The sequence below is a fragment of the Lutra lutra genome, chromosome 1, assembly GCF_902655055.1.
Source record: "Lutra lutra chromosome 1, mLutLut1.2, whole genome shotgun sequence".
Taxonomy (NCBI): domain Eukaryota; kingdom Metazoa; phylum Chordata; class Mammalia; order Carnivora; family Mustelidae; genus Lutra; species Lutra lutra.
This window is the reverse complement of record NC_062278.1, coordinates 203,969,043-203,992,202: the sequence shown is the minus strand read 5'-3', so window position 1 is coordinate 203,992,202 and position 23,160 is coordinate 203,969,043. Positions and strand designations below refer to the sequence as shown.

The following is a 23,160-nucleotide window of genomic DNA, read 5'->3' as shown; positions in this document are numbered from 1 at the left end:
CATCGCACCCCATCCCCAGGACTCAGCATGCCCAGGAGGGTAGAAGGGCTTCCTGTAGGCATTCTCTCTCCTCCCTCCCTGTGCCTGTCCTCTGCTGGGTCCTCTGATGACAGCCATTGGGGGACCCAGAGGCCTGCAGAGAGGCTCGACCCTGGGTATTCTAGGCATCTGGGGCTTCACAGAGGAAGTGACACTGGGAGACCTGAAGACTGAATGGTGACGAAGAGAGTCTAGCAGGTGGCAAAGAGGAGGGGCTAAAGGGTGGAGGGCACAGCCCAAGCAAAGCCCTGCTGCCCTCTGGAAATTGGGTGCCCGGAGCCCTGGTGGGGTCAGCTAAGGCTGGTTGGGAGCCCCCAAGCTCCAGCCAGGTCTCTGAGGTGTGTAGCGGGGTACTGCAGAGGGGAGGTATTGGGAGGAGGAGGGCAGAAAGACCACAGGGGCACAGCCTGGGGGAGAGTGAAGGGGTCAGGTCTCCGTGCTGCTGGGGGAGGAGGCGGGGCCTTGTCTGGCTAATGGCGGGGGGGGGGGGGGGGGGGGGGGGGGGCGCCTAAAGTTCTCCCTAAGATCAGGCCTCAGGGAGAAGGGATGGGCACCTGGGCCCTGCCAGGGCTGGGTTGGAGACCAGGAGGAAGAAGACTGAGGAGTCCCCAGGGGTCAGGGAGGGACGGAGGTTCAGGTGGAGGGTGGCAGCAGTCGTCGTGTTGGGGGCGGGGATGGGGGACAAGAGTGAAGCTGGGCTGAAAGACGCAGCAGTGAGGGGTCTGCCTGGTGCGGAGATGGCACCAAGAGCAGACACCTGTGTTCCCCCACCCTGCCCCCTGCTGCAACCGCAGGGCAGTTGAGTAAAGAGATCTGAGATTCAGTGTCTCCCTAAGAACACACAGCTGGTGAGGAGCCGTGACGACCCCACCCTACCCTTCCCAGCATACTAAGGGTGCTGATCCCACCCCAGCATCTCGAGCCCCTCAAACCTGCACTCCTGGGCAGCTGTCCCCCTCTTCCCCCCCATGCTGATTAAGAGAAGATAGCATTTATGTTAATATATGTTAATAAGCTTGGAGTGCCACCCCGGTCTACCTTGGCTGCATTCCTGGCACCCCCCCACTACTCCCCTAGGCTGTGGAGGAGGGGAGAGGGAGGCTCCACCCCCTGCCCTATTCCCCGCCCCCCCAACCCTGCTGGGCAATGAAGAAAACAGGAGTGAGAGGAGAGCTGTGATGTGGCTGGTGGGGGGGGGCTCCCCCATCCCAGAGGGGCTGACCTCAGCCCAGGAGGAATGTGCAGGAGGCGGAGGGCTGGGGCGGAGCGGGTGGGGGCAGGGCCGCAGTCAGAGGCCCAGGGTTCCAGGCGGTCCCGCCCTCGGCCCCTCCACCTCAGCCCTGACATGGCCCTCAGAAGGGAAGGGGAACAGGCAAGGAGGGGAAGAGCTGATCTTTCCAAAAAGGTGGGCCAGGGGTCTCCGGGAGCATGGATTCCAGGCTGGGGGCGGGTGGGGGAGGGGCCCCCACACCATTTCCCAGGAGATCTCCCTGCCCCCCTGGGGTGGGTAGTACCTTGTCAGGGAAGTCAGGCCTCAGGCTTCTCTGGGCTCATTCCTGCCCCTCAGCCCACCCCCACTCAATGCCTAAGTCCTCAGGGTAGTGAGTCCTAGTACCCACGTGGCCTGAAGTAGGAAAGGTTGTGACGTCGGAGTCACCAGCCTTGATGGCTAAAGCAGGTGTAAGCGGGGAGCCAAGGCCTGACCCAGCCCAGGCTGGGCACTGGGAGGGTTGACGCTGGCCTTCCTCAGATGGATGCCCTACCCCAGCCACACCACCCAGAGTCCAGGCTGAGGGCGGGCCCGGCTGAGGGTGAGGGCCCAGAAAGCAGGTGGTAGGATTTTGGCACAACAATTAAGTATTTCCAGAAGGAAAAACCAAGGCCTTGGAGGCTGTGGCACTGACAGGCAGCATCGGGGCGAGAACCCAGGCCGCTTTTGCCTGTGGCTACCCTGGCAAAATGTAGACGCCTGGAGTCTGAGGTGGCCTTTGGGTGGGGGGGCTGCAGGTAGGAGTAGGAACCCTAGCTGCCTTTTCTAGTTTGCTCCATTCTGTCAAGACTCAGGCCCAGGCTGCTTGATTCTAGAATCCTTAGGAACTCCCGGAGTGCAGTGTAACCCACTGCTGTTCCTGGAGGGCTGCCTCCATGAAGTACCCCCCGCCGCCCCCCGCCTCCCCGCCCCCCCCCGCCCCCCCCCCCCCCGCCAGAGTCTGGCATATACTTGGGCCTGTGGCTGAGGAACAAAGACCCTGGGGGACACCCTGGGCTCCCACCCCTGCATTTCTCCCTTCCTGCCCCAGGGAAGAGGACTCACCTAGGGCAAGGAAGGCAACACAAAGGGCTCCAGTGGGCAAGGGACAGCCCCCAAATGCTGGAAAGATGGTGGTGGGGGGGGTTCCTGGTCCTGCTTTTCAGTATGGACGTGGAGCTTGGAGGGAATGAAACAGAGACTGGGACCCTGAGCCTGAAGAACTAAAAGCAGTGGGGGCAGGAAGGGGGCACCGTGGGGGTGGATGGGGACCTCAAATGCACTTGCTGATTTTGGCGGCTAGGGTGGAAAATTGTAAACAGCCGAAGAATTTTGTTTGCTTGCGTGGGGCTGGGGGAGGCTCCCCAGGTCCAAGGCAGAAGCTGGGAGGAGGAAGAGGCTGCATCCTGGAAGTCCAAAAGCCCAGGCTGGGGTGCATCCTTCTACTCCCTCTCCCGAAGGCCCCTGGTCCTCCCCCGGAGGCCCTCCCTTCATCTGCCTGCCTGCCAGCCAGCCAGCCAGCCAGCCAGGCCAGTCCAGGAACACTAGGTCCTGAGACTCAGGAAAGCAGGGCCCGACCCCACCCGGAACAGATACCGACACCCCTACTCCGGGAGAGCTGGCCAGAGAGGGGCCACAGCCCTTGGAAACCACAGCCTCCCTCACTGACCACTGACAAGCTGCTGACCAGCCTTGGGGAGGTTCCAGGAGGATGCCTTTTGGGGGGATTGAGGGGTGAAAGGCCATCCTCAAGCCCTGTCACGTAGACCCAAGGGCCCCATTCAGCCACGGTCAACATTCGGCCCTTCCAGAGTAGACCCCTAGCAGTCCGAATGGGGTCGTCCACCAGACTCAGCTTCAGGCCAAGATCCCAGACCCTTTCCAGCTGAGCCCCTCACTACCCACTTGCAGCTCTCCAGCTGTGTAGGGACCGGTGAGGACCTCAAGTCCCCTGGACCTGCTGTTCTGCCTGCTTCACAGAGACTTTTGGGGCTGGGGAGGAGGCCCTATATGGTTTCTTCCTCCTTCGCCTTGACTGGCCGCCCTGCTTCTGCACTGGACTGCTATTGGGCGCACCCTATTGCCCCGAGGCCTGACAAGGGAGGGGTCGCCCCTCCCTTGTGCTGGCTCCATACTGGCCTGGCCACCAACTCCTGCCTGGTCACCCGATCCGATCCGCCGCCCCCCCGTAAACTTGCCTGCGCGTGGGGCGGCGGCAGGCTGCGTGGAGGCGGGGGCTGCTCCTTAAAGGAGCCGTTGTAGGGTGCCCTACAGTCCCCAGGCTTCTCCCTTCCTCCCGGGCGAGCCGGGGCTGGGGTGGAGTGGCGCTGCCGCCTGAGTTCTGGTGGAGTGTGGGAAGGTGGCCAGGTGTTCTGTGGCGTTGCAGACCTCACGGGCTCAGAAGAGGCAGTGGCAAGTGTCAGTGGAGGGACAGCAGGAGGTGGGAGTCCTAGCCTGGGAGGGGTCTGGGAGCTGCGGAACTGGGCAGGGGCTTGGGGGCAGCAGTCTGGAACGTGGCTCGGCAGTTGTGCCCCTTGCTTGATGGCACCCCAGGACCTTGCCCCATGCCAAGGCTCCTGTGCCCAGCACCTGCCCCGCCAGCTCTGGAAAGGACGATGGGGATTGCAGCCAGAGGCTGGCCCCACAAAAGGGGTTCAGGGGAAGGCTCTGGCGCAGAGTTGGAGGGGCTCAAAGATGGGGGAACCTGAGGGAGAAGGCAGGGGAGGGAGAGGTGCCGTGGCAGGGGAGGCTCAGAGAGGGCAGGGCAACTCACCTGAAGTGGGGGTGAGAGGCTGCCTGAGACCCTTGGCTCTCCCCCGACTTGATTCCTCTTGGTCTGAAGTCAGCCCACAGAATTTCTGTGTAACCAGCCTCCTCTAGGCTCGGGTGGGGAGAGAGGGGTCAAGCAGGAAGCCAGGACTGCGATGTCCTACTGGGAATCACCTCCAAGTAGAAGCTGAGGTTTCCCTCCAGACTGGGTGGGGGAGCGCAGTCCTCGGGGCTCCTGGACAGACGTCTTCCTGAGGAGTGGCTATCCAGGCGCTCTCAGAGTTGCAGGCAGTTGACTGTCCCTGTGGTTGTATTTACTCACCGGCGTGCCGAGGGACACGCATGCACTTGTGTGTGTACACACAATCGTAATGCACACGTACACAACACACATGTATGAGTGTCTGCAAAGTACACACGCATGCCATCGCAGACATGGACATACACCTGTCTGCACACACGCGCGCACACACACACACAATACAGATACACAAGGGGACCCTCAGAAATACTCAAACTCACGGGTGCCCACACCAGTGGCTCCAGCTCCAGCCCCAAAGGTACCTCTGTTTCTCTGTGAGCCCGTGGGTGCACAACCACCTCCAGAGGCCTGACCCCCTCTTGTTGCTCACTCCTATGACTGTCTTGTTTTGCTCATTGCACTTGGCGCCCTCTGAAATGACTGCACTGATCTGAGTCCTTGTTGGCATTCTGCCCTCTCCTGCATGGGGACCTTGTCTGTGTCCCCCAGTGTCCCAGGCTGGCAAGAAGTAGGCACACAGAGTTTGTGAATTAATGCCTGTGAGCGTGTCTACGGGAAGAGGGGGGTTCTTGGGGAGGGTGACGTGGTGGGGCGGGCTCCTGCCAGTGTGGGGGTGACCCCGAGGGTGTGCCCAGCGTGGGTGTGTCTGTGATTGTGGCCAGGCAGGGCACACTCAGGGAGGGGAGAGCTCGGAAGTGGAATGCGACCCCCCAGCCTCTTTCCCCCAGGGGCTGTAATCTGATCCCTGGGGACTCCCCCCTCTAGCCTCCCGCCCTCGTCCTTGCTGCAGCTCCTTCTCTTCCAGATCCTGGGGCAGAGTCCAGGGCGGCTCAAGGCTCCTCCGTACGCGCCTGCTGAACCGGGAGCACCCTGAGCCACCAGGATGGGGCAGGCCGGGGCTGCCGCCATGATCCCGGTCCTGGCCCTGCTCTGGGTGGCAATGCGGGGGGATGCGACCCCCAGCACCCCGCGCCTGCGGCTCTCCTTCCAAGGTAGGTGCACCTGGTGGGCGGGAGGGCTCCGCTCATGGTGGGCGGGAGAGGATCCCAGTGTGGGTAGGGGGCATGCGTTTGCTGTTGCTTTGTGCCACTGGCCCAGGTTTGATTGGGGGCACTCTCAGGCCATCTCCAGTTAACCCTGTCCTGGCCTCAGCCCCCCGACTTTCTGTGCACATTCTCTTCTTGCTTTCCCAGGAAGACCCCCTTCCGTTCCCATGGCAACAGATCCTGTCTGGGTCCCATCCACGACCCACCCCCAGGGAAACTGAGGTGTGGGGGTCACTAGAGCCTCCTTCCCACACCCCCTACACAGGAGGCCGGTCACTGGTCACTAAGCAATGGCATCGCACTGAGCTCAGGCTGGTGGCAGGAAACCCCCATGCTGGGGTTGGGGTTCTGGCTTTCCGGACATGCTCAGCACCCCACCGGCACCCCGGCCTCCCAGTGTGCCTGCCTGCAGACACTGCTTGTCCAAGCCTGCCCGAGGAGCTCAACCTGCTTGCCCCTTGGTTGGGGGGGGATGCTGCACTGCCCACCATGGAAGTTTCACACCTGGGTGGGCCTGTCTTCATCAGTGGAAAGTCACACATGTGGAAACTCACATGTGTGTGGGCCAGGTCCCATGTACAACCATGACCTGTGAGAGAGACAGGCAGGGTCTAGGGGAAGCTTCCAGCAGGGTTGGCAGATCCTCTGTGGTGTCCACCCCCTGCAGAGCTCCAGGCCCGGCATGGTCTCCGGACCTTCAGGCTGGAGAGGACCTGCTGCTATGAAGCTTTGCTGGTGGATGAGGAAAGAGGACGCCTGTTTGTGGGCGCTGAGAACCACGTGGCCTCCCTCAGCCTGGACAACATCAGCAAGCGGGCCAAGAAGGTACCAGGGACCCCCAGCCTTGGCACCGCCCAGGGAAGGAGCCCCAGGACCCTACTCCAGACTGCCTGGAGAGGCCCAGGGGGATGGGCCCCTGAGCGGACACTCTCTGCACAGAGACCATGCAAGGGCCCTGACCTGTGTCCCCTTCCCCCGACCTCCTTGTAGCTGGCTTGGCCGGCCCCCGTGGAATGGCGAGAGGAGTGCAACTGGGCAGGGAAAGACATTGGCGTGAGTGCTGGCTTCAGGGTGGGAGCGGGGAGACCAGCCCCCCCGCTTTACACACAGTGGCGCCAAGACAGAGGCCTGCCTGTTCTGGTTGTGATGGGGGCAGGGGGTCGAGGTGGTTGAAGTTTGGAGGTAGTGACTCAGGGTGGAGGCTCATGTGATTCTTCTTGGGGGCCTCTGAGTCACAGGGGGACGTATAGGCCTGTGCTTTTCCATGTGAGCCTTCTGGTGAGAGGTGGGCTGGGCTGGTCACCAAGGGCACGCGGGTCACCGCAGCCCATGTTGGTGCTTGCCTGAACTGATGCAAAAGAGAGGAAGGGGTGAGGTGCTACCGGTGAGCTGGGACTCCTTAAAGCTGCCTCTCTGGGGGAGGCCTCATTGTCCCTGACCCTGCCTGCCCACTAGACTGAGTGCATGAATTTCGTGAAGTTGCTGCATGCCTACAACCGCACCCATCTGCTGGCCTGTGGCACGGGGGCCTTCCACCCAACCTGTGCATTCGTGGAGGTGGGGCACCGGCTGGAGGTAAGTCCAGCTCTGGGCAGAGAGGGAGGTTGGGAGGTGAAGAAAGGTCCAGAAGTAACAACTGTCCCCTGCCCCCGCAGGAGCCCATTCTTCGGCTGGACCTTCGGAGGCTAGAGGATGGCAAGGGCAAGAGTCCATATGACCCGAGGCATCGGGCTGCCTCCGTGCTTGTGGGTGAGTCCAAAGGCTAGGGCCCCTCAGAGACTCTCGACTCTCTTGAGAGCCCAGAGATTCCCCCACGGCCTCACTGACTCCCAGGCTACTGCCAGAGCTCTCCAAGCACCCCCCACCTCCATCCCCCACCCAGAACCTTCAGATTGGCTGAGCGGCCCCCACCCTGTCTGCAGGAGAAGAACTGTACTCAGGGGTGGCTGCAGACCTCATGGGCCGGGACTTCACCATCTTCCGAAGCCTGGGCCAGCGTCCGAGTCTCCGAACAGAACCACATGACTCCCGCTGGCTCAATGGTGAAAGGCTGGTGGGGTTTTGGGGAGGGGGCCCTCCGCCCCCACAGGGTAGGTGCCAAGGAAGGCCCATAACAGAAGTGAGCAGTGGGTGCAGCCGGGTCCCACCAGGTAGCTAGCATGGGTCCAGCCTTGTGCCAGGGACTGGGGTTGTAGGGCAGACAAGACATGGGGCCTCTGCCCTCTTTGAGTTCACAGAACTCAGAACGAATACATCATAAGATCAGTTCCAATGGCCATGAGACTGTTCAATGCACAGACAGAACGGGAAAAGGAGACCAGGTGGGAGAACGAGAAAGGAAGCCAGTCCTGCTGGGGAGGGGCCTGAGCTGATTCCAAACGCCCCGCACGCCCCGCAGGATGGAGGGAAAGAGCAACTAGAGCAAAGAATCCGGCTCAGGAACAAACCAAGGATTAGACGCAGGAGAGGATAAGGGGTCTCCACCATCAGGGGCTAAGTCACTTGCTCTAAGAGTGAGGAGAATGGGGGCCCCTGCCTCCTGTCCAAGAGTAGGATCCGTGAGTGAAGGTACAACTGATTGGCCATCTCCCTCCTTTCCTGGCCAGCTGGCCTGGGGAGCTACTGGGCTGAGGTGGGCTCTCCAGGTAGTCTCGGTCTCTGCTGCCCTCTTGTGGCTGCTTCTTGACTCACAGGCCCTGATCCTCTGGATCCTGTGAACTTGCTGGGCCATCCCAATGAACTTGATCCTAGAGACTGGGTGCTCAGATGCTGCCTGGCAGGCTTCTGGAGGCACCAGAGTTAGGAGTTAGGAGAGAGAGTGTATGGGTCTCATGAGGGAATGCTGACTTCACACCTCCTGCTGCTAGAGCCCAAGTTTGTTAAGGTCTTCTGGATCCCAGAGAGTGAGAATCCCGATGATGACAAGATCTACTTCTTCTTCCGTGAGTCGGCAGTGGAAGCTGCACCAGCACTGGGGCGCCTGTCTGTGTCCCGTGTTGGCCAGATCTGTCGGGTGAGGAGTCCCTGGGCCACAGCCTGTGACCACACCCCTGCCCTCTTGCCTCTTTGGGGCTCCCCCTCACGCCCTCTGATTGGCCCCGCAGAATGATGTGGGTGGCCAGCGCAGCCTGGTGAACAAGTGGACCACGTTCCTGAAGGCACGGCTGGTGTGCTCCGTGCCCGGTGCAGAGGGTGACACGCACTTCGACCAGCTCCGTGAGTGCCAGGAGTGGAAGGTGGAGTTGGGGAAAGGGAGCGCAGTGCCCCAGACCCGGGAGCTCAGCCACCCTGAGGGCTGTGTGCCCTCCCCCAACTGGGCCCCTTCCCCACAGAGGATGTGTTCCTGCTGTCCTTGAGGGACCGTTGGAGCCCACTGCTCTATGCCGTCTTCTCCACATCCAGGTGAGGGTCGGGAGGTCGTGGGCGGGACTGGCCCAGCTCTGCTGGGCCCCTCACTCTACTCATGCCTTCGCCCACAGCACCGTCTTCCAAGGCTCTGCAGTGTGCGTGTATAGCATGAACGACGTGCGCCGTGCCTTTCTGGGGCCCTTTGCACACAAGGAAGGGCCCCTGCACCAGTGGGTGTCCTATCAGGGCCGTGTCCCCTACCCCCGGCCAGGCATGGTGCGTAGCCCCAGGATTCCCACCACAACCTGCTCGAAGTCTCAGGGGTGGAGAATCTGGTCTGGGATCTTCTTGGTGAATGTGGTTTCTTCCTCTTGTTATGGGTGGATAAACATCAATTTGATCAGACAGGGCTTCTAAAAGCAAGGCCATATTTCCCCCTAAGACTCCCAAAGGCAGGGCTGGGTCTTCTCTCTTCAGAGTCTCAGGGCAAGGCTCTATCCATTAGCACCCCCACTCCCAGTTCCTGGAGGTCTCTTGTGGGCCCACCAGACCTTCATACCCACATCCCTGTCGCGCCTCCTCCCCACCGCCCAGTGCCCCAGCAAGACCTTTGGCACCTTCAGTTCTACCAAGGACTTCCCTGATGACGTCATTCAGTTTGCCCGGAACCACCCTCTCATGTACAATTCAGTCCTGCCCGTGGGTGGGCGCCCTCTCTTCCTACAAGTGGGTGCCGGATACACCTTCACCCAGATCACTGCAGACCGTGTGGCAGCTGCTGACGGACACTACGACGTCCTCTTCATTGGCACAGGTCAGTGGCCTGCCATGTCCATTCATTAAACCCAGTCTAGACTCTGCCCATTACTGAAGCTGCCCCTGTCCAGGCTCACCTTCGCATCTTTGCCCGGGTTATGCCCCCATCTCCTTCTGGATGCTGCTCTTATTCTTCCAACCCACATTCTTCACTGACCCAACCATGCTGAGGGTAAAGTGAGAAGACCTCCGCAGAAGTGAGGAGACCTCCAGCCCTAGCTATCAGGGAATGCAAGGAGTCAGTCACTCAGTCCTCATCCTTGCAGATGCTGGCACAGTGCTGAAGGTGATCTCGGTCCCCAAGGGCAGCCGGCCTAACGGGGAGGGGCTGCTCTTGGAGGAGCTGCACGTATTTGAGGTGAGATCTAGCCTCCCCCCATTCCCCCCACCTCAGCCTCTGTGCCCCCCCTGCCTGGAGTAACCCCACCTCACTGATCCCTGATCCCAGTGCTCCCTCTCCCTCTCAGGACTCGGCTGCTATCACCAGCATGCAAATCTCTTCCAAGAGAGTAAGTGACCAGAAGGCTTGGGGGTAAAAGGGACCCAGTGCGTTCCCCGAGTGCCCCAACCCCCATGCCTCCCTTGGTAGTTCGAATCCCGGGTTTGAGAATAGGTTCTGCCTTTGCTAGACTGCGTGACCTGAGACCTCAGTGTTCCCATCTGTCAAGTGGGGTAAGGGATCTCTGACCTGTGGGAGGCGGGCACCGGGCTGCCTTCGGTCACCCCGGAGCCCCTCGTGCCCCCTAGCACCAGCTGTACGTTGCCTCACGGAGCGCAGTTGCCCAGATCCCCTTGCACCGCTGTGCTGCCCATGGCCGTGCCTGCGCCGAATGCTGCCTGGCGCGTGACCCTTACTGCGCCTGGGACGGGGCCGCGTGCACGCGCTTCCAGCCCAGCGCTAAAAGGTGGGCCGGGTTGGGGGCGGGCCACCCGGAGTCCTTTGCGGCACCTGGCTGACTAAAGGAAGAAGAGCTCATGGAAGTTCCACGTGTCCTGCTCTCCGCAGGCGGTTTCGGCGGCAAGACGTGAAGAACGGCGACCCCAGTACGCTGTGCTCCGGGGGTGAGTGCCCCAGCTTGCCCCGACTTAGCGGCCTTCGAAGACGCCACAGCCTGCCCTGCCCTGCCTGAATCTGACAATCCCTTGCCCTCCCCAGACTCGTCCCATCCCACATTGCTGGAGCGGAAGGTGTTCGGGGTGGAGGGCGGCAGCGCCTTCCTAGAGTGTGAGCCCCGCTCGCTGCAGGCACGCGTGGAATGGACCTTCCAGCGCGCGGGGGAGGCGGCCCGCACCCAGGTGAGCCTCCCGCCGCCCGGCTCCTCAACTGGCCCTGGCCCCGCCCCTACATCCAGGAGAGGCCCCGCCCTAGCCAATGAGGCCCTCGGCCGGCTCCCACCTGTAGACGAGGTGCGGCCCCGCCCAGTGAGACTCCAACTAACCGGTCCCTCTGCCTGGTTTGGTCCCTTCCCTGCACGCCGCCCCCCAGTGAGGCCTGGTCCTTTGCCTGCACGCCGCATCCCGGTGAGGCCTCTCACTCCAGACCCAGCCCCCACGCCCCTGTCTGAGAGGAGTCGCGCCCTCTCTCCTCCTGTTGCGCTCCCTGCACCGCCCCCCATGTCCTGCCCGGTACGGGGATCCCCTCTCAGACCACCAGTCCCAGTGCCCCCAGCCTCCGAACGTGCCCCTGCGGGCGCCTCTATCCTACTCCCGCTCGGCCGCTGGTGACCCTCTGCATCTCCCGGCCGGTCCTGGAGCCGGGTTTCGCTGTTCCCGACCCTGACGTCCCCGCCTCCCGCTGGCCCGGCCTGCAGGTGGCTGCGGAGGAGCGCGCCGAGCGCGTGACGCGGGGGCTGCTGCTGCGCGGGCTGCGGCGCGGGGACTCAGGCGTGTACCTGTGCGCGGCTGTGGAGCAGGGCTTTTCGCAGCCGCTGCGTCGCCTGGCGCTACACGTGCTGAGTGCCGCTCAGGCCGAAAGGCTGGCCCGGACCGAGGAGGCTGCGCCCGTCGCCCCTCCAGGCCCCAAGCTCTGGTACCGGGACTTCCTGCAGCTGGTGGAGCCGGGCGGCGGTGGCGCTAGCTCCCTGCGAATGTGTCGTCTGCAGCCCGAGTCGCGCCCACCGCCTCCCGAATCGCGGAGGAAGGGCCGAAACCGCCGAAGGCACGCCCCCGAGCCGCGCGCAGAGCGGGGGCCCCGCAGCGCCGCGCACTGGTGATTCGGCCTCCGGGCTGGGTACAGGGAAGGCGACTCCAGGCAGGAGCGGGAGGACAGACCCTGGGGGACGCTCGGCTACGGGGCCCGGCACACTGGTCCCTGGCCGATGGAGACCGACCGACCGACAGGCCCTGGCCGAGGGGCTGCCTCGCCAGCTTATTTATTAACAGAGGATAACCTTTGAATGTAGCCCTGGGAGGGACGGCCCAGGCCGGGCACGGGGTCCTGCTGGTCTCGAGAAGGCAGAGAAGTGGGCTCCAGAGCAACGACCTGGGCGGAGGAGGTGCCCGGAGTGCCCACCCTCGGGGAAGGCCCTCCTCCCTGGGGGATGAGCAGAAAGCTGTGAACAGGCTGAGCAGGTGGGGGTGGGGACAGGGGCGTGGGGGACTGTACTAATGCAATAAACACGTTATCAGCCGAAGCTGGAGCGGCCCCAGCACGCAACCGCTGGTGCTAGGTCTCGCTGTGTGGCCTTGGGCAACTTCTTCGTGGTCTCTAGACCTCAGTTTCTGCTAAGGATGCTGTGGTGAGGATTAAAGATGGTTTCCATGTGACCGAGGGGATTCCGTGGGGCCTTTCCGGGTCCTAGTGACATACACAGTGTATTCTGAATAATAGAATTTCTTGGCTGAGTGCTATGAAGAAAATGCAATTTGGTGATATGTAAAATAATGTAAGAAAGCATCAATGAGGGGGTGACATTTGAGCTAAACAAGGAGCCAGCTGCGGGAGTATCCAGGGGAGAGCCTTCTTGGAAGGAACAGCCAGGGCAAGAAACAAGGTTGCTGTGCTCGAGGAACATCAAGGAGGCCAGGGATACAGTGAAGTGATGGATTTGGGATGTTTAAGGAGGTAGAGCTCATTGTCTTGCTTTGTCCCAGTTGGGAAGGAGGGCTTCAGGGGTCCAATAGCAGAGTGTGAGCCCTAAGATCGGCCACTTCCTCCCTTCAAGGGTAAGTGGTACCATGCCTCCTCATACACTGTGTGTGACTTGTATACCCTTGGAGAGTAGGAAGGTTCTAAACTGCATGTGCTAAGTGCTTCTGACATGTGGCTGTATTTCCATCCTCCTGTGTCCTGTGCCAGGGAGGAACCATTGTCATTCCTGTTTTAGAGATGAGGAAATGGAGGTCAGAGAGGGGGCAATCCCTTCCCCCAGCTTGTAAGCTTATTAACAGAAATACCAATCTTCAATCTAAGTTTGCCCACTGACCAGCATGAGTACCTGCATGTGTAGGTGTGTCTCCGCCCCCTCTGGGGGCCCTCATGTCCCTGGCTCGTTATCCATCACCCCAGTCCCTGGGGCCAGCAGGTCACACAAGGCTAGGTGCTTATCCATCGGTTTGGAGTAGAGATGACCCAGCTTTGAGTAGAGGTCTTTGGGGGTAGAGAGGCTCAGGTCTCAGCTGCCCTGAGGGGCGTTGCTGGAGGTGAGCATGAGGCTGCTTGTCTGGGTAAAGACACCAAGGCCTGTACATATACGGGGGGTGGCAGGGTTCCCCAGGAAAGACCCTGGGCACCTGCATTAGTGGAGGTGTGCTTTGGTCTGGGCTCCATCACCAGCTAGATAGTCCCCACTGGGTCACTCCACCCATTCCCAGGGCTGAGGGCTGCCCCCTCTAAATATAGCCCAGTGGGCTGAGCTCAGGCCTATTTTAGGCCCCGGGCTGGGAGGCGGCTAGCCTTTCCAGCCTCTGAGGAGCCACTGCTGCCTTCATCCTGTCCTGCTACTGGGTGTTATTATCAGCCCCCCAACTGTCCACCACCCACCATGCCTGAGGAGACCCAGGAAGGTAGGAGAGCATTAATGGGGGAGGGCAAGTCCCCTGTCCTGTGACCCTGTAGACTCTGGAGCAGCCCTGCCTCATCCCATTGACCTCACTTCCTTGGTTAGTCATCAGTCACCATGTCCCAGCTTGAGTAAAGGGACCTACCCCCTGTGCATGGAGAGAGGGCTTACCACATCTGGAGCCCCACGTCCTCTCCGGCCCTGCCTGTCTCCCCTGCTAAGGACAGGGAGGGATTGGGGGGAGCTACCTGGTCAACTATAGGCTGTGCCCAAGTGGGTGTGGGCAGGGCAGACGCCTGGCCAGCTAGGCTCTTCATTCAGGGAGGAAGCTGGGATCCGGGCAGGCTGTTCCAGGAAGGCTTTGGGCATGTGGCCCAGAGACTGGGAGTGGGTAGATCTCCGGCCTCCTCCAGCTTGAGCCTAAAATGGACCTAACTATTGGCTAGTTGGGATCCCTTGGCCTGGCCCAGCTTAGAGCTAGTTAGGCCTTTGGTGGCCACTCGCCTAAGTGCCCCATTGCACCCAAGTACAGAGGTTCAGTGGGGCCGGAACAGGGCTGACCAGCTGACCCACACTTCTCTGGCCCAGCCGGTCAACTCCCTTACCACATTTTCAACATTTCAGCTGGATGGGGGCGGGGTGCCCAGCCCCCAGTAGTGATGGGAGATGTTTGCCTCCTTCTGGGGTCCAAACAACGTTTATCAAGCTTTCTCCTGGGAATGAACAGAATCCGAGTTCAACTTAGGAAGGGTGGGGAAGGGGCACCTGGGTGGCTCAGTCTGTTAAGCACCCAACTCTGGATTTCTGCTCACGTCATGACCTCAGGGTGGCGAGATGAGCCCTCTGTCGGGCTCTGCGCTCAGCAGGGAGTTGGAGCCTGCCTGAGATTCTCTCCCTCTCCTGCCCCTCTCCCTACTTGTGTACACACACACTCCCTCTCAAATAGGTAAATATTATTTTTAAAAAGTGTGGGGAAGGGGTGCCTGGGTGGCTCAGTGGGTTAAGCCGCTGCCTTCGGCTCAGGTCATGATCTCAGTGTCCTGGGATCGAGCCCCGCATCGGGCTCTCTGCTCAGCAGGGAGCCTGCTTCCTCCTCTCTCTCTGCCTGCCTCTCTGCCTGCTTGTGATCTCTGTCTGTCAAATAAATAAATAAAATCTTTAAAAAAAAAAAAAAAGTGTGGGGAAAGCAGAGCCAGCTGCAGAGAGGAATTTACTATGACCCCCAACCCATCACCCAGACGTGACTGGCATCTCTTTTTGCTCTGAGGCATCTCAAGGGCCAATTTCAAGCAAATCATGAAGGCTGAGTTCTTGTTCTAAAAGTGACAGACTGAGAGTCCAATCACCCTTGCCCCTATCAGCAGGCATTCCCTCAATGCCCCCCCTGCTTTGTTATCTAGCGTCCAGCTGGGTATCTGGAGGTATAAGGAGCCAAGATTATTTAAAAAAAAAAAAAAAAAAAAGGTATACTTTTTAGAAATCACAAAATATTTTTGATGGGTTTAAAAATCAGTGAAATCACAAGAAAAGTACAGAGACCCCAGTGACTAAGTGGGCAGAGGCTGGGAATGGATAAGGAAAGTATTCCAGGCAAAGAAACCCAATCAAAGGGCGCCTGGGTGGCTCAGTGGGTTAAAGCCTCTGCCTTCAGATCAGGTCATGATCTCAGGGTCGTGGGATGGAGCCCTGAATCAGGCTCTCTGCTCAGCAGGGAGCCTGATCCTCCTCTCTGCTTGCTGTTCTGTCTACTTGTGATCTCTGTCAAATAAATAAATAAAATCTTTAAAAAAAAAAACAAAACAATCAAACAGGTCAAGGAAGGCCTTTCCTCATCTCCCAGTTTGGGAAACATACGTGTACACATGTATGTATGTAATTTTTTTTCAGTGAAAAGGCCTAAAGGTGGTGATATACCCTTCTGGGGGCTATGGACAGCCATTCTGGAGGGCAGTTTGATGATAGCTTAAAGAAGAAGCCCCTGCTCTTTAAGCCAATAACTTTGCTTCTAGTAATCTGTCCTTATTAACAATTAGGAAATTGGGAAAAACCTTCATACTTGCTGATGCATGTCCTTTCCTAGGGGTTATTAGCTTCAGAAGGGAACTGGAAACAACCTAAATGCCCAGGTGGCCTCAAAGGGAAGCTGCAGGAGCATGTGGAACAGCTTGATAACAAAGGCAGGTCTCCTGTTACAAGGCTGAGTGAAAACAGCGGGGTTCACAGAAGAACAGCTGAATCACAGATCTCAGAGGCCGTTAAAGCAGGCCCTGGGGGACAGGTGGCACCCAGCTAGCAAAGGGGTGCTTCTGTGGGGCATGCAAAGTTGCCAGACACTGGGTCTGGCCTGGTGGCTACCTCACAGGGTCTGCAGGGCAAAGTGATAGCAGAAGCAGGGGTGAAATTTCATGCACCGTCAGTTGAGCCCTCCAAGGCTGATAACTCTTTAGGAATGAGCAGGCAGAGGAATGCCTGAAAGTCCTTCCGGTGCTTGCTTGGGCGGGGGCTAAAGTGAGCAAGTCAGATGTACCTCCTGCTGTCGTGGGTGTTACCAGGCCCAAGGGGCTCTGAGGTCATCCTGGTTCCCAGACAAGGATCATTTCTGAGTCGGTTTTGGGGGCATTTGGAGCCACCCTCCCTTTGTCCTTTCCCATCTTCTCTGAGTCCCTGCTGCTGCTGGAAGCCACCTCAAAGAAGGGGGGTGTGTGGCCTGCGGCTGAATCAGTCCTGCCCTGTCCCAGCAGACACTGTGGCACTGACAGCGAGCCCCAGGAGCAGGGCGCCACTGGCCCCCAGCCACACACAGGAGGTGCGGCTGCACAGGGTGGAGTCCATCAGTGACCTGCACAGTGGAGGTGAGGGGGGCAGGGCGGCGGGACTGACGTACTGGGAGAGGGGAGGAGGGCAGGTACACCCCCTACCCTCCTGATGCCCCATCTGCACCCCAGGTTCGCTGTGCCCCTACCTGGCCGAGGAGGCACAGCCATGGGATGAGCTGCTGGGCATCTTGCCCCCGTCACTGTGTGCCCAGGCTGGCTGCGGTCCCCTGCAAGGCCGGGGAAGCTTTCTGATGCTGCTGGCACTGCTGGTGCTCACCTGCCTGGCACTCGCCATTCTGGCTGTCTATCTGAGCGGTACGGACAGACAGATGGTGTAGGTAGCAAGTGGGGACCGAGGGTGAGGAGCAGGGCCTGGAAGGCACTTCCTTCTGCATGGTTGGAGGGAGTAGCTGCTGAGGCCGAGACAGCAAAGGGTGGGGAGGTGTGGGGTGGCATGAGGTCTGATGATCCCCTCATTCCCGCCTGTCCCCAGTGCTGCAGAGCGAGTCTCTCCGCGTGTTGGCACATACCCTGCGCACCCAGGAAGAGACGCTCCTCAGGCTCCGGCTGGCCAGCCTCAGCCAGCTGCGCAGGCTCAACTCCAGCGAGGCCCCCGCACCCAGCTGAGACACCACTGGGACTAGGGCTTGGGGATGGGGGGGGCGGGGATAAAGTGGCCAAGGCAGGCTTCTCCTGACCCACCGTTCTGCACTACTTCCTTGGTGGGGTTTCTGTACCAGAGTCTGACCTGACCACATGCTACCCACCTCTCCTGTCTTCAGGCCAGGGCTGGCCAGGTTTTCTGGTGCCAAGGCCCTGGTTTGGGTGGCCCAAGGTCAGAGGAAGCAATACCAGCCTCCTGGCTCCTTCAGTGGCCTGTCAGCAGCTTCTGGCTTCCCCCAGACATAGGTTCAAATCTAGAAATAGCTGCCCCCACCCCAGTTGCCCAAACTCTGCCAGGCCTCCCAGCAGGGATCCAGCCTCAGTGCTCAAGCAGGAGAGCTCTGAGGATGGGGAGGACGGCCACCTGAGGAGACGGTCTCAGAAGGCAAAGATGAGATGGAGATGGTGCAGGGCCCACGAGGGCAGCAGATGGGAGGGAGGCAGAAATAACCAGAGCGAATGGCTGCAGAAGGCTGAGCATTTAGTTTAATTATCTCTAATAATCTTTAAAAATCAGCATATAGATCCATTCCAGGCACCCCCGTGTCCCCACCTGTTTCGGTGCCATTTGGCAGATGCCGTTCCCCTCAAGGACGTGGGTCATCCCAGAGGAGCAGGGCCCGAGGAAGGAGAGCAAGGGACGGCCCTCCTACCATGTGCCCCACAGCTCTGGGATAAGCACACATCTGGCCAGGCCTGGGACAGGGCAGGGAGAGGCCACAGCGCTGTGGGCAGGGGCAAGGGGCCAGGATCCCAATTGCCCTGGCCTCTGGCCACCCCATCCCCATGTCTGTTTTTGGTTTTGTCATTAAAAAAATAAAGCGATGATTCCCGGCAGGGACGAGTTGCTGCAGTGTCTTCTGTTAAAAACACAGGCACGGGTGTGGACGGTCTCTTCTGCCAGCCCGCCTCAGAGGAGGTCTGCCCGCTTGTCTCGCACGCGGCTGCGTGCCTTGGTCCGTGCTTTGAAGGCAGCAGCGTTGTACAAGTGCTGGAGTGGGGGCAGCGAGCGGGGCTCTGGTGAGCCAGGGAAGGGGAGGCCCAAGCCCTTTCCTCCAGCCCCTGCAGAGTGCGGGGCCTCGAGGCCACGGGAACGTGGGGAAGAGAAGGGTGCCCGAGGGTGCAAACCTTCTCAAAACGTGAGATCTTGCAGGCCTTCAGGGCAGCGGCATCCAGCACCAGCACAGGGCCCAGGCCAAAGATGTCACGGAGGAGCTCGTTGTTCTGGGGGACGAAACGGGCAGTGAGCTGAGGCTGGTCCACAAGAGCCAAGCTGGGCACCCCCTCCCCATCCGTCCTCCCACCTGGAGGTGGTGGTGCATGCCCGATCCCAGCACGTCCTTGAAGGCAGCGTAGGCACGGCGCCGCGCCCAGCTGTCCACATAGAGCACCTCGAGGCCGAAGCGGATGGACTCTTCCTCACACTCCCCGCCCTGCAGCATAGGGGACCCACAGAACAGGGCTCGGCGGCTGTGTCCAGGGAGCACTCTCACCAGGACACATGCGCCCACACGTACCTCAACGAAGTGCAGCACAGCTCGGAAGGTGGAACGCTGCCGCCGGCGGTCAGCCTTGGCACGGTACTTGTTGCTGTCGGTGGCCAGGGTACGCAGGGCGCTGCAGAGGGCCTCCATGTCCTCGTACAGAAAATCCTCCTGCAGCAGGAGCAACGGAAGGTGTGTGAGCAGAAGCCCAGGCCCTGCACGCTCTCAACATGGGGCTGTTCCTCTCACGGCCGAAGTGGTTTCCTCCTTTGCCTGGCTCCCTTGAATCCCTTCCTGGCCCCTCTCTGGCCAGGGCCAGACACCCCTCTCAGAGCCCCCACCACAGTACCCGGCGTCTGAGTCTGTGTCAGGGTGACCTCCCCTCTGTCACGACCTAGGGCTGCCCTAACTTCTGTGATGTCCCCTGCATCCAGCCTAGGTTGGACAGGTGGTGTCAGGAGGCCCCCCTCCCTTCCCTTCCCCCACTCCGCCTCACACCTCAAGGTCCCGGGCAAGCTCAAAGAGTAGTGCGATGGTCTCGCCAGCAGCAATTCGCAGGTTCACGCTTTCACTGGACAAGAGCTGGGGCAACCGGGGCAGCTGCCTGGGGAAGGGGCAGGCTGAGCTATGTGTGGGCTGGGGCCTTATTGCCTTTCCCCTCCCACTCACAGCGAGCAGTCACTCTTACCTGTCCAGGATGTGGCTGATATGGGCACTGGGGCAGACGGTGAGGAGCAAAGCCCAGGCCTGCAGGGCAGCGCAGAGCAGGCCATGCTGGCTGGCGGGGACCACAGTGACTGTGGAGCCACCCATGGCACAGGACCGGCTGAAAACGCTTTCCAAGCAGTTGAGGCAAGACATCAAGTCCTAGGGACACAGGGAGCCAGTGGGAATGGCTCAGGGGCAGAGCCAGGGCCTAGGTGCTCTATTACCTGTGCCCGGAGGCGACTTACCTGGACATCGGCAGCAGCCACATAGCACCCCAAGCCAAGAGCAGAAGCGCACTGTGGGAAGGGGGGCAAAGCCATGCCACAATCAGAGAGTGAGCCTGGGTTCCTGGCCACAGGGCTCACCCTTAGAGTAGGGGAGCCTGAAGGCAGGTGGAACCCACCTCTCTGCTTGGGGACTAGGGGATGGAAGGGGGTCACAGAGCCTGAAACACTTACGTGGAGCCGGGCAGCAGGGCTGGCTGTGCTGTCACTGAGCACAGACACCAGGAGGGGCTGCAGGCTGTGGAAGAGCTCCTCGCCCTTGGGTCCAGGGCCCAGCTGCACGCAGAGCAGGCCTAGCACAGCAGCGGCCAGCGCCTGCTCCTCGCCCTTCCCTGGAGGAATGCTTTCCGGTCAGCCCATGCAGCGAGGGTCAGCACCCAGCCAGTTCAGGTCTCCCCTGAGCCCCCAGGGCCCAACCTTTCTTGAGGCACTTTTCCAAGGCATCAGCCAGGGTGAGGCGGCGCTCCAGCAAGAAGTCGGGGAGTAGGCGGGATGCGAGGGCCAGGCGAAGGCTCTCAAGAGCACCCTGCCGGGTCTTGGCACTGGGGGACGAAGAGAGGGGACCTTGTGGGCCAGCCCTACTGGGTCACACTTGGCATGGGCTGAGCAGGGACACGGGTGTGGGGGTTGGCCAGCAGTCAGGGATACCTCTTATCTGTGAGGCAGTCCACATACTCCTTCAACTTCTCCTCAAGGTCTTCCTGCTGGCCCTGTTCCTCCGCGGCATCCCCCCCTGCAAGGTCAGCGGGTCAGCCCTATGTCTTGACCCATCCCAGGGAATCCCCACAGAGGCCCTGCCACCTCCCACCTGCTCTCACCAAGGCTGTCCTCGGCTAGAGTGCTAAGGAGGCTGGGGCATTCACTGGTCGTGCTGCGGGCCTCACTGACGGCCTCATCCTCACTGGAACCTGAGTCAGCCTGGGTACTGCTCCGGGCACCTGGGAAAGGTTGGACACATTTGTGGCAGCACCTGGCCTGCCTCCATTGATGAGGGACGGCTGGGGGGTACCTCACCCAACCTCATGAGCCCACGAGAATAAAATCCTGCCCCTTTCAGAGATGAGGAAACAGAGACTGTGTCAGGGGGCACTCGGGCTGATTCAGGGGACACTGAGCCAGGAAGGAGGAGAAAGGGAAATGAGGTCCATCAGCTGGAGAACATCAGGCGCGAGGTCCACCCGAGGAAAACCCAGCAGGCTTGGTGAGTAGAGCCTCCTTGAGACTACAGCCTGCTTTACGGAGATTGAGAGCCTGGTAGCGGTAGACAGGGCTGCACAGGCCCCACCTAAGCCTGTGGCTGAGCCTGGAGTGGGGTTATTTCTAGGCAAATCCTGGGGGAGCTCAGCTACTCGCCCAGATTATGCCTAAAAATGGCCAGGGCAAAGGTCAGGGGCTTAATTATAGGATCTGTATATATAGAATACATACAGACACAGGGTTCAAATTCCAGCTCCCTATCTTTTTTTTTTTTTTTTTAAAGATTTTATTTATTTATTTGTCATAGAGAGAGAAGCGAGAGTGAGCACAGGCAGAGTGGCAGGCAGAGGCAGAGGGAGAAGCAGGCTCCCTGCCAAGCAAAGAGCCCGATGTGGGACTCGATCCCAGGACGCCGGGATCATGACCTGAGCCGAAGGCAGCTGCTTAACCAACTGAGCCACTCAGGCGTCCCTCCAGCTCCCTATCTTAAAAGGGGTGTAACCAAGTCAAATACCTAGCCTTTACCCCCTCAATTTCTTCATGTGCAAAACAGAGATGCTAAAGGACTCTTTTGGTATAGCAAATGAAGATAATAACTAAACAACTAGTTATGGCTCTTCTGTGGGCCAACATCACCTATCTGCCCTGGGGCAGAAGCCCAGCTCCTAGTGGATGTGGGTGGCTGCCCCAGGCTTCAAGCATACTGTCTTCTGAGATCCCCCCTGGACCATCCCAGGATTTTGCTTTGGGTGAATGGACACACAGCACCCTCCTGATCCTGGGAAATGCAGAAAGTGGAGTGGCCCCTGACCCCATGAGTCCCTGAAAATAGGTAAACAAAGGAGAAAGTCAGGGTCAGCAAAACGTATACTCCTGTGTGTGGGTTCTGCCCAGGGCCGGGGGCTGACTTTGGCAAGGGCAGCTGCTGCAGCAGAGCCCCACATGGGTTCTGGTCACCAGACTGGTCCTAATTCTCAGGAACTAAATACTCCATGGGCCTGCTGGACAAAGTTGAGCATGCATCCAGGCCTCTCCTCACCTCCTCTCTTACTACCCTAACCAGCCAAAGCAGCCCAGCCTCCCTCATGTGCTCCCTCCAGATGCCAGGGCTTGGCATAACTTTTTCCCTCTGCATAGCGCTCTCTTCTTCACCTTCTCGGGATTCACCCACAGGCCCCTCGAGAATTCCTTGGTTCCTAAGTGTGGAGCTGACACCATTTAATGAACTTATCCCACAGCACCAACCCTTCTGGAATGTCGCTACCCTCTTAGATAGCCCCACACCCAAGTCCTGTTAGGGTTGTGGCCAAGTCTGAGCTGTGCGTAGCAGGCACCCCATTCCTGAAGAGTAAACATATGTGTTTACTGCACCAAAACACACTCCTGTTGGAAGCTGATAAGTCTCAGAGCCGCCTCAGGCTCCAGGGCACTCCCCAACCCTCTCGTGCCAGGCCCACCAAAGCCGTAATCCTGCAACTTCCCTATAGCCGGCTCCCTCAGTACTCCCCGACAGGCTAGGTCTCCCTCCAATTTCCTAGTCCAGTCCAGGAAAGCACCAGGGAGTGGCGAGGGGGACAGGCTTCCTGCTCTGTTCGGCGGTTTGTCCACCATAGGAAGCAACTGGGGTGCGGCGGCAATGCGGGAAACTGAGGCGGGGAGGCGCCCACCGGTTTAGGGCCGGTAACGCGAGATCCTGAGCTGCAAGCAGTGCGCTCGAGTTGGACACCCACGTGGCCGCTGCCTCCTGGGGCACGTGCGACGGCGGGGGAGTTGCGGGACGCAGCGCCAGGTTGGTCGAGGCAGAAGTCTCTGTTCAGGACCCTCCGGGACACAGACGGGAAAGCCACGCAGGACCCCGCTCTCGGTTCACTAGTTGCTCCCCACTTACCCGCTCCGCGGCGCTGGGCGCCCTTGCGGGGCGCGCTGCCCTTACGGGCGCGGGGCATGCCGGGAATCAGGAGCGCGGGCGCGCAGAGGGCGCGGGGTCAGGGACCCGGCGGGTGAGGGCTCCAGACCGGCGAGACGCCGGCCGCTGGGCTAAGCTGAGACTTGGGCAGACGACGGGAGCCACACGCCACACGCGACACCATCTTCGCGAGGCGCCCCGCCCTGCCAAACGGGTCGGAGCGCCCCGCCCTGCTAAACGGGTGGCCGGGAATGCGAGTTCTTGGCCATTGGGTTCAGGCCCACATCCACGCGGCTGAAACTACTAGTCCCAGGGGGCTGTGCGCGCAGATGACGGCCGGCCGGCTGGGCACAGAGCATCTCGGGAATTGTAGTGTACTCCCGAGACCCAAAAGCCCACGAAGCTCTCGCTGAACTATGCACCCACAATGCCCTGCGGACACCCACCCCCTCCTCCCGTGTCCATGTGCTTCCCAGCACAGTCATTAACTCTGAAGCTGCGGCCTTGGAGCCCCCTACCACGGCAGGCAGGACTGGCATTTCTTGGCACTTGAGGCTGGACGTTCGCCACAG

General features: G+C 60.1%; 3 protein-coding genes across 6 annotated transcripts; 2 read left to right on the top strand and 1 right to left on the bottom strand.

The window, feature by feature from the left end:
• The first annotated feature begins 1,334 nt into the window (after positions 1-1,334).
• On the top strand, positions 1,335-12,160 carry SEMA3B (semaphorin 3B). Of its 3 annotated transcripts, none has more exons than XM_047693513.1 (18): positions 1,335-1,444; positions 5,125-5,311; positions 6,033-6,190; positions 6,356-6,418; positions 6,821-6,940; positions 7,021-7,114; positions 7,288-7,407; positions 8,233-8,378; positions 8,470-8,581; positions 8,698-8,767; positions 8,845-8,989; positions 9,308-9,527; positions 9,796-9,887; positions 9,997-10,038; positions 10,277-10,434; positions 10,536-10,591; positions 10,686-10,825; positions 11,341-12,160. In XM_047693513.1, the coding sequence occupies exons 2-18, from the start codon at positions 5,203-5,205 to the stop codon at positions 11,740-11,742; spliced, it is 2,247 nt and encodes a 748-aa protein (XP_047549469.1). In that variant the 5' UTR covers positions 1,335-1,444; positions 5,125-5,202; the 3' UTR covers positions 11,743-12,160. The 3 variants fall into 3 exon arrangements, with proteins under 3 accessions (XP_047549469.1, XP_047549474.1, XP_047549479.1); XM_047693518.1 differs by having other exon boundaries at positions 1,352-1,444; positions 5,110-5,311; XM_047693523.1 differs by lacking the exon at positions 1,335-1,444 and adding an exon at positions 2,573-3,728.
• A 1,226-nt stretch (positions 12,161-13,386) lies between these two features.
• Positions 13,387-17,846, top strand: LSMEM2 (leucine rich single-pass membrane protein 2). Of its 2 annotated transcripts, none has more exons than XM_047693546.1 (4): positions 13,387-13,534; positions 16,272-16,382; positions 16,476-16,661; positions 16,840-17,846. In XM_047693546.1, the coding sequence occupies exons 1-4, from the start codon at positions 13,513-13,515 to the stop codon at positions 16,971-16,973; spliced, it is 453 nt and encodes a 150-aa protein (XP_047549502.1). In that variant the 5' UTR covers positions 13,387-13,512; the 3' UTR covers positions 16,974-17,846. The 2 variants fall into 2 exon arrangements, with proteins under 2 accessions (XP_047549502.1, XP_047549499.1); XM_047693543.1 differs by having other exon boundaries at positions 16,269-16,382.
• Positions 17,478-22,815, bottom strand: IFRD2 (interferon related developmental regulator 2). The gene is made up of 12 exons (XM_047693529.1): positions 22,571-22,815; positions 20,304-20,423; positions 20,134-20,218; positions 19,903-20,027; positions 19,660-19,817; positions 19,447-19,497; positions 19,182-19,360; positions 18,992-19,097; positions 18,527-18,664; positions 18,314-18,442; positions 18,138-18,233; positions 17,478-18,000 (listed from the first exon to the last, which is right to left on the bottom strand). Exons 1-12 carry the CDS (start codon positions 22,626-22,628, stop codon positions 17,920-17,922), a joined length of 1,326 nt encoding a protein of 441 aa, XP_047549485.1. The 5' UTR covers positions 22,629-22,815; the 3' UTR covers positions 17,478-17,919.
• Positions 22,816-23,160: the final 345 nt, after the last annotated feature.

Bases quoted from the DNA above. Each gene is read 5' to 3' on its own strand.
- SEMA3B (XM_047693513.1), top strand. From the start codon at position 5,203: ATGGGGCAGGCCGGGGCTGCCGCCATGATCCCGGTCCTGGCCCTGCTC. The intron at 8,768-8,844 runs GTGAGGGTCGGG...CTTCGCCCACAG, and splicing joins GCCGTCTTCTCCACATCCAG to CACCGTCTTCCAAGGCTCTG. The intron at 9,528-9,795 runs GTCAGTGGCCTG...TCATCCTTGCAG, and splicing joins CGTCCTCTTCATTGGCACAG to ATGCTGGCACAGTGCTGAAG.
- IFRD2 (XM_047693529.1), bottom strand. From the start codon at position 22,628: ATGCCCCGCGCCCGTAAGGGCAGCGCGCCCCGCAAGGGCGCCCAGCGC. The intron at 20,028-20,133 runs GTATCCCTGACT...TTCGTCCCCCAG, and splicing joins GACTGCCTCACAGATAAGAG to TGCCAAGACCCGGCAGGGTG. The intron at 19,361-19,446 runs GTAAGTCGCCTC...CTGTGTCCCTAG, and splicing joins TGGCTGCTGCCGATGTCCAG to GACTTGATGTCTTGCCTCAA.
- LSMEM2 (XM_047693543.1), top strand. From the start codon at position 13,513: ATGCCTGAGGAGACCCAGGAAG. The intron at 13,535-16,268 runs GTAGGAGAGCAT...GCCCTGTCCCAG, and splicing joins GCCTGAGGAGACCCAGGAAG to CAGACACTGTGGCACTGACA. The intron at 16,383-16,475 runs GTGAGGGGGGCA...TCTGCACCCCAG, and splicing joins CAGTGACCTGCACAGTGGAG to GTTCGCTGTGCCCCTACCTG.